We start from the raw sequence: 8324 nt of genomic DNA, 5'->3' as shown, positions 1-8324 counted from the left end.
GAATATGAAACAAATAGCGCAATTAAATAATAAAATTTGACAGGTAAATTTAATTGTCCAATTGACATGTTAATGTGCTAAAAGTCACCTCATATCACTTTGTGAGGAACTTGTAGTTAAAGTTATAGTACCTTAGCAACATTTTTTTAATGAGTAATAGTACTTTCACAACTATTTATCTCATTCCACATATGTTGATGTTGTGTAACTTCTAACTTTCACAACTCCTAGTAGCCCAACCAAGCTTGTCAAACGTTTTACTATTTTTTATTTTTTATAAGTAGCTAGCATGAGATAACACTTAAAACACTCGTAAGTATGAAATGAGAGTGATAAATAAGTGTAAATAGTAATACTCCCTTTTTAAAAGACCTAACTTAAGAGAAGAATGATATCACATAAACATTCCACAAATATCTTACAAAGTTGATTTAGCATAGCCTTTTTTATTTTCTTAACAAGGGTTGATCTAACTTCTAAGAGCTATTGAGCACTAGATTAAAAAATATATTAAAAAATTACAAATAAAAAAAAAAAAGGTAATGGAACCCATATTTGGCCAATGAATACAATCTGGTCATAGTAAAACTTTATATGGGCTCTATGCACACGTTTTCTTATTAAATATAAGAGATTAGAAATCGAGATCATGTCATTGAAACATCTCTCTCTTCTAACAAAAATTTGAACAAATCGGTGTATGAAGCTAAAGAACAATTTCAAAGAGCCACATTTCAACGTATTCAACATGATCCTTAATACAGCAGAGGTTGGGTCAGCACAAATGTTTCCTTGCATTCCATCTGAAATAATCCTAAAGACATCTTTTCTTATCATCCAACTAAGGCCGTCCGGCTCTTGGGCGAAGGTTGTCGTAAGTCCGAGAAACAAGTATCAGTCGTGGATCGTCTTCGGGTATCTCACGGTCCTGAATTCCAAAAGCAAAGAATGGGAAACAATTATTAATATGCACATAACTCAAATCGTACATAGTTTATATGATGATGCCTTCAGAAGACCAAGGCACATAATTTGGTTTTCTACTATGAAGCATTTCAACTTCTAATCATGCTGTGCTGAAAACAATCTATGTCCGTATTGTGTTACTCGACACACATGACAGGAAATGATGTCTATGCCTTCTTTTGGCTTATTCTGATTTCTTTGAAACTTGGGGGTAAAAAGGCTGTTCTCAGAAAAAACCACTGACGAGAAACTAAAATTTGTTATGCAAGAAACTCACTCTTAAGCCCTTGTAATATGCTTCCACAGCAGGAAATAAGAGGGGAATCTTGTGAGCTTGCATCATATCCCATATATAGTTGGCAATCGTATATCCACCAGTCTGCAGGGAAATATTACTAGTTTAAGTGGAGAATATACAGTATAAACCAAACTATATACGCTAGGAAGAATGATAGAGAATACGTAGAACCAGGACAAAGAATGCAATCCCTCCTTCTCCCTAACAACCAACCGCGGGATCTAATCAAATAATTTAACAAAGTATTTCCAAACCTTTTCTCCAGAAGCTGCAAGGAGGAGATCACTCCCCATTTTTTGGCTCAAGAAGAATCCCCTGGAATTCATATTTACCTGCATCAGAGCACGGAAACACACATTGAATAATAAAGACCAAGATAATGATCATAATCAGGACTCAATTAAGAGGCAACATTAACTCAACCAACCAGTGTGTCTTGAGCAAGTTGCAGTCCCTTGGGAGTATACCCAACCATGGCTCCCTCGATAAGTATCTACAGCCACAAAAGTTACAGTGATTTAACTTCCATACGATCATCTCTAATTGTTTGCACAATACATAAAATATAAAAAATCAGCTTTTCACATGCAAGTAACCAAATTATCGCAACAGACGGGGAAAATGCAATGTAGATTAAAATATTAAGTTACTAAATTATATATTTACTCCAGGAAATGGTCAATTGCAGATTCATTGTGGCATCTAGACAATTCCGCATTGTACCCAATAATCAGGGGATGGGGGAAATTTACAAAAGGGTGACAATGTTCTAAAAAGTAGTGTTCTATATCTAGAAAACAAAAGTGGTCTTCACACAAATAACTCTGACAACTTAATGCAGTATCAACAATCAAATGTTAGATGTTAGGTTGTCTAAAACCAAGCAGTGTCCTCATCTTTGTCAAGAACATTTAAAAATGTAAAGAAGAATATGTCATAGCACAGAGCAGAAATTGAATTTGTTAAAAAACTTACCACATATAGTTCTATCGAAGGAGGATTCCCTGAATTCATGTAGTCTTCAAAAGTTTTAAGACCACGATCAATGTCTCCAGAATGTAGATAACACCTGCATATAAATGGTAGTTGAAGACAATATAGATGTATTTGCCATGAGATGGCCAAAAATAAAGGAACAGTAGCATATGATAAAAGCAACATCAAGAGCACCCTCTGGTGCTTAGACCCAACCACCCACACAGGGAAACCCACAACTCCCCTCACCAAAAAAAAAAAAACCATCCACACAAATTCTAGCACTAGAACACATAGACAAGCACAAAATACAAAGATAACAAAGTGGATAGAGCATAACACCAAAAGCAAAGTCCTATAATAGAGATAATATTCCAGTACAGATACACAAGAACCTGAACTAAGATTTTGGCTACACACCAAAGGACCTATAAAGCGATAGCTAATTTGCAAATGATTAGCTACGCAAGAACCTGAACTAAGATTTTGGCTACACACCAAAGGACCTATAAAGCGATAGATAAATTTTTTTTTTTTTTTTTTTTTTTTTTTTACTTATCAAAAAAAAATTTGCAAATGATTAGCCATGAGCAGCTTTTTCTTGGCTGTGCTGCAGGTCTTGAGGAACCTCATCAAGTTAGAATTGGCCTGTGCAAGTGGCCTCTTGAGAACCAAACATATACATTCAAAGAAATGCTCTAAGCCCATCAGGTATGCAGACCATACTGGGGGGCGAGGCCAATTTCACCAGACTATCAGAAGGGCAGTTAGCTTACAGGTAAGTCCACTTTCACATTGATAACCAAAATTAAATTTCTCAGTCTTGTTACCATGGAGCATAGCATAAATATTGTCCAATCTAGATCAACTCAAGCTCAGATGGATTAAAGGATACCCTAGCTTAATGTGACATGTGCTCACACACACACACACTAACACTATATGTACTGGTCACTTTAGGAGTACAGCGTAACTATAAAGGGTAGTATAGATAGCTGGTTGCAAGCGGTAAGATGACCAAAGCACATAGTTTCTGCAACCACCAACCTGTATGCAGCTAGCCACCCACTCTTTAACATTAATGACCAAAATTAATATTCCTCCAGTTTTGTCATCCTAGAAGCATAGCATAGATGTTGAGCAATTTGAATTAACTCAAAAGAATCAGGGACACCCTAACACAATCAAATAAGACACACACACACACACACACACACATTATATGTATTGACTAGTTTAGGAATATGAACTGTTGCATTTTTCAAAATTCATCCAATGCACCCAACAAGAGAATATCATATCAGTAAACTCAGAATTGGGTTAGAGATTGAAGAATGCTCTGCACCAAATATTCCATGGCAAGGATACCCATATTGAGCAGATCAAATTAAGATTCTAAACCATTTTAGCTGGAGTTTGTGCATCTAGGACAGCTGAATCTCCTAATAGTTCACATGCAAAGTTTTTCTTCTCTTATATTTTTCACTTTTACTCAATAAAATCAGCGACTTACTTATCAAAAAAAATATTTTCCACTTTTATGCCAGGGTTGCACAGAAGTAATAATACAACAATATAGAAAAGGCGCATGCATAAAAATGAACAGATCAACTAAACTGAGACTCTGAGAGAAAGCTTTTTCCTCACTTAAACATGCAAGTATTAACCACAAGTATTTCAGCATCTATGGAAGTCCACAGCTCATTTTAGCAATAATTACTTTATTACCTCATAACTTGCATCACGATGAAGACATCAGGAGTTTTTCCATCATTCTTTAGCATTTCCAACAGAGTCTCCATCACCTGCCACGATCATTACACACATGTATGATCAGAAAATTACTTTATATAGCATTCAACGAAAAGAAAAAAATCTAAAAAACTTCAATACCAAAGCAACAAAACAGAAAAAAATGAAATTAAGAAATTATAGTTTCATGTTATCATAAATCACAAAGCCCAGAATTATACAGAAAATTTAATTATTGATAAGCAAGGAATTCCATGCTAGCATTTCAAATCTACAAAGTTTATTCATCATTAAAAAAAATTCTACAATGTTTGTCTGGGTTTCTGTTTGTCACTGTATATAATTATAGATACAAACTATAGAACACAACATGCAACAGAAAGTCGTGAAAATATATTGTTCAGTAAAAAGGAAGGATTAAGCCAACTCATTTGCAGCCATGATGACTACACCTATCAAAATGATGTAAAAATCTTCTTTTTTGTTTTATGGATTAATAAAAGATATATGTGAAAAGCGGGGGGTGGGGGGAGAAGCTCAACATATACTAGAGCATCAAGAATGTCAACTAAGCTGATGATGGTAATAAATGTTTGAACTAGGTCTAGGTAAGTAACATGTCACTGTGAAGTTTCAGCTAATTCCACAACTGGACTTTCCCAAGTAAAGATTCTGTATAACCATAAGTAAAGCAACAACTCTCACTAGAAATCAATGACCTTGCATTGGTTCATCATCACAAACAATGGAACCTACCTTGTCAAACGAAATTCAGATTGTCAGTATCCAAATATGCAAGAACAGACACACACATATAGGAGCTAGAAGGTTTCCGTCTTTCTTAACATGTGCAATCAAGACATAATCAGAGATGTGAGCTAGTACCTCTACATTCCTGAGGTCTGCACAAGCATGAAGTGCAACATGATAAACCGTTAGTTGTCTAACTAAAAAATTCCCACGCCTATGAACAAATTCAGCAGTGGGTAAATTATACAACTCCTCTTCTGAAATGCCCATCATCAAATTTTCAGCAGTGACGCTTGTATTATCAACTGCTAAAAACGCCTTAGACCGCTCAACAAACTCAATGACCTACAAAAGCTTACTATTAAGGAAGCTCTAAAAATGGAACAATATAAACTAATTAGAGCAGAGAAACATATTTGATAACTACTTTGGTGGCGAAATCATCTGCTACAGGTGTCTTGTTCTTGTGTGCAGCTATAAGTCCGGCATAGCAGAACTTGTTCAACCCAACACCAGCAGCAGTCATATCACGGACAATTGCATACCTGTCACACCAAAGTGCAGACTATAATTAAGAATATTTTTGTGTCAAAATGCACCTAGATAGGTTAATAAGACAACTCATAGCAAGAAGTAGCATACACTCGATCTAATCGGCCTGCTGCTGCACATGCATTGAGTAAACAGATAAAAGTCTGCGCATTTGGCTTTACTTCAGATTTCTTCATTTCCTCCAACATCTATTATTCAAGTAGCAAACTTCATTAATAAATTGGCCTAATTAAACTTCTAATGGAAAGAAAATGAAATAAGGCCTTCAGTACAAGTTGATGCTGCAACATACCTGGATTGCATGGTCCGAGTTTTTGCATTTCCCGCATAATGATATCAAAATGTTGTATAAATTAACCTGTAACGTAAATGAACATGCATTCACAGTTGTTAAAATTAAAAATTGATTAATAACGTGTGACTCACATATATGAAACCGCGACACGAAGAGAGAGAAAACAAAGCACATAGACAAAGTATGGGTCAACTTATTTACTGGATTAATGGGGGATTTCATGCAGTTAAAACAAATTATATGTTCTTGGAAAAAAATTAAAATTTAAGCATACCATAAATACAACATTACAAACATAAGTCTTCCCACCTGCATGAAAAAGAAACTTGAAAAATGACAGGATTTATGATTTGGCACAAGCGAATGCAGGGACCTGCTTCCACACACATTCAGAGAGAGAGAGAGAGAGAGAACAAGCACAGGCAAAACCCTAACACTGACTATATAAGCTCATTTGTAATTCACTACATCATTTTCAAACACAATGCCCTCAAAAGTCTAGCAGATCCAATAAAGCACAAATATGAACAACCTAATTCACGCTACTATTCAAAAGTTAATAAACCAAAACCCGTATTCTTTGGGTCATATAGGAGAAACTATAGTACAAAACAAACATCAAATTGGCAAGTTCTCCTTCTTCCAAGATTCTAAACAGAAAAAGAAAAGGTTCCGAATCTCTTACAAATTCATTTTCTCATTCACATCAGTAGTCAAACACGACATTCGCATAAAAAAACCAAATGGGTTTCTTCAATCCCTCAATAAGGATCACAATTAAGCAACTTGTTATCTACAAATACCATATTTTTTTTTATCACCACCTAAATCCCACACACCCTCAATCATCCAATTCAAGTAAATATCATTCATACAAACCACACGACCCATCGTAAAGAACAAAGAAACATACATCAGGAAGCAAACCCATGGCTTTCATTTGGTCCCTGAAGTAGAAACCATCCTCCAAGCGCGCGCCTTTCAATGTCCCCACTATCAGCGAGTGGAACACGTCCCTCGTGGGCTGCACCCCGTCCAGCATCATGTCATCGTACACATCCCTCAACAAGAAATGCCTATCACACACACACACCCCAACACAAAAAAACAGAGAGGAGGGGCACGCACACACAGAGTCATATACTATAACAATTGAAGCTTTTTGTTCCCAGCAAAAGATGTTAACAAAAAAAAAAACGGTGACCTTCTCTGGGCAGTGAGGGCGCCGACGACAGTGTTGTACTCGGAGGCATTGTTGGCGTAGTTTCGCTTGGCGTATTCTTCGGTGGACGCCGCGAAGTACCGGCGTCCCAGAACTCGAGCCACTGACCTGTAGTGCCCTGAAAAATATACATATATAATTTAAATATAAAAAAAATTGAAAAATTGAAAAAATGGGAAGCTTGGGAATGGGAAATGGAGGAGGATGAACCAGTGAGGGATTGGAGCAAAAGCTTCATTGGATCACTCTATGTTTGTCTATGGGGTTTCTCTCCCAGCAAAACCTTGCGCTCCGCAACTGTTGCTCAGTGAGTCGTCACTTTGCTTTGGGTCTTTCGGTTGTTAAGACTTAAGAGCACCGTTTCGGCCCGTCATATTAGGCCCAATGGATGGATGGGCTTACCACTTATGTCACTAAAAAAACTATGGTTTAGGGACATTTGAATGTCCAAAAAAAAGGTTCCTATTTGGGACACTCAAATAAGAGGAAAATGCTAGGGAACCAAACAAATGAACCTAAAAAAAATTTCAAACTAACATGACAGACCGTAAGTGGCAGACAAGAGAGAGGGAATTACATTTTTTTAATTTAAAAATCCTTGTCACATCAATTTGAAATTTTTTCTGTGTTTATTTGTTTAACTCCCTAACACTTCTCCAAATAAAGACATTTTGCAAATGTCTCAACAAAAGTGATTAGAATTAAAATTATGAACGTTTAAATAGTAAAAAAATGTCCCTAAAAAAGGACATTTTGAAGTAAACATCGCTTTTTAAAAGTGGACATGTGAACCATGCACGTCCCTTTTTAGAAGAGAAGTGCACTGTAGAATCGTCCCCTTTTAAAAAAAAATTATAATTTTTTTTTTTTTTTTTTTAACAAAAATACACAATTAACCATGTAAAGTGTAAATCCAGGGAAAAAAAAAAACGCAGAACAAACCCAGAGACTTAAAACAAAAAACAACAATGAAATGTGCGATTTGCATCCATCTCCTATTTCTTCAGTTTTCGAATTCAAAGCAAGAAACTCGAACCCACATTTCACCAGAAACCAAGACCCACTCAAAAAATTTCAATTATAATGTTTTTATCATGTTATAATTTGTGAATTCTATTGAATCTCAATGACATTGATATTATTATTACATTATTTTTCCTATTTTTCATTCAAACGTGTCGGATCATGTTATCGTTTAAGTAAACAAGTTGTGTCGAATCGTTTTAACTTGATACGACCCATTATTTTAAATGGGTTAAACTAGTCATGTCGGGTTACCCGGTTATTTTTCATGTCGTGTTCGTATTTGAAAATTCAACCCGTTTATCTAAACGGGTCATGTTCGTATTTTGGTTAATCGGGTGGTGGGTCATTACGGGTCGTAATCGTGTTGACCCGCCAACCCATTTTGTCACCCCTAGCTGAGAGAGGGCGAGAGATTGATGGAGAGGGGGTGGGTTCGCAGATCAAGAAGGGACATTGCTACAGTAAAATGGTTACTATTTAAAATGCCC

At 36.0% G+C, this 8324-nt stretch overlaps 1 protein-coding gene across 1 annotated transcript; it reads right to left on the bottom strand.

The window, feature by feature from the left end:
* Positions 1 to 580: 580 nt before the first annotated feature.
* LOC132182672 (pentatricopeptide repeat-containing protein At4g35850, mitochondrial) lies at positions 581 to 7116 on the bottom strand. Its single transcript, XM_059595980.1, has 13 exons — positions 7021 to 7116; positions 6793 to 6928; positions 6502 to 6664; positions 5586 to 5651; positions 5384 to 5481; positions 5169 to 5286; positions 4877 to 5086; positions 3968 to 4044; positions 2240 to 2333; positions 1692 to 1757; positions 1519 to 1596; positions 1244 to 1345; positions 581 to 928 (listed from the first exon to the last, which is right to left on the bottom strand). Exons 1-13 carry the CDS (start codon positions 7046 to 7048, stop codon positions 842 to 844), a joined length of 1323 nt encoding a protein of 440 aa, XP_059451963.1. The 5' UTR covers positions 7049 to 7116; the 3' UTR covers positions 581 to 841.
* Positions 7117 to 8324: the final 1208 nt, after the last annotated feature.

Source organism: Corylus avellana, chromosome ca5 (genome assembly GCF_901000735.1).
Source record: "Corylus avellana chromosome ca5, CavTom2PMs-1.0".
NCBI classification, from domain to species: Eukaryota; Viridiplantae; Streptophyta; class Magnoliopsida; order Fagales; family Betulaceae; genus Corylus; species Corylus avellana.
Note: the sequence above shows the minus strand (reverse complement) of the source record. Positions and strands in the feature narration are given on the sequence as shown.

Coding starts and splice junctions, on each gene's coding strand:
- LOC132182672 (XM_059595980.1), bottom strand. CDS start 7,048: ATGAAGCTTTTGCTCCAATCCCTCACTG. Junction 5,482..5,585: donor ACTCGGACCATGCAATCCAG/GTATGTTGCAGC, acceptor CTTGAATAATAG/ATGTTGGAGGAAATGAAGAA. Junction 4,045..4,876: donor CAGACCTCAGGAATGTAGAG/GTACTAGCTCAC, acceptor TGATCGTGGCAG/GTGATGGAGACTCTGTTGGA.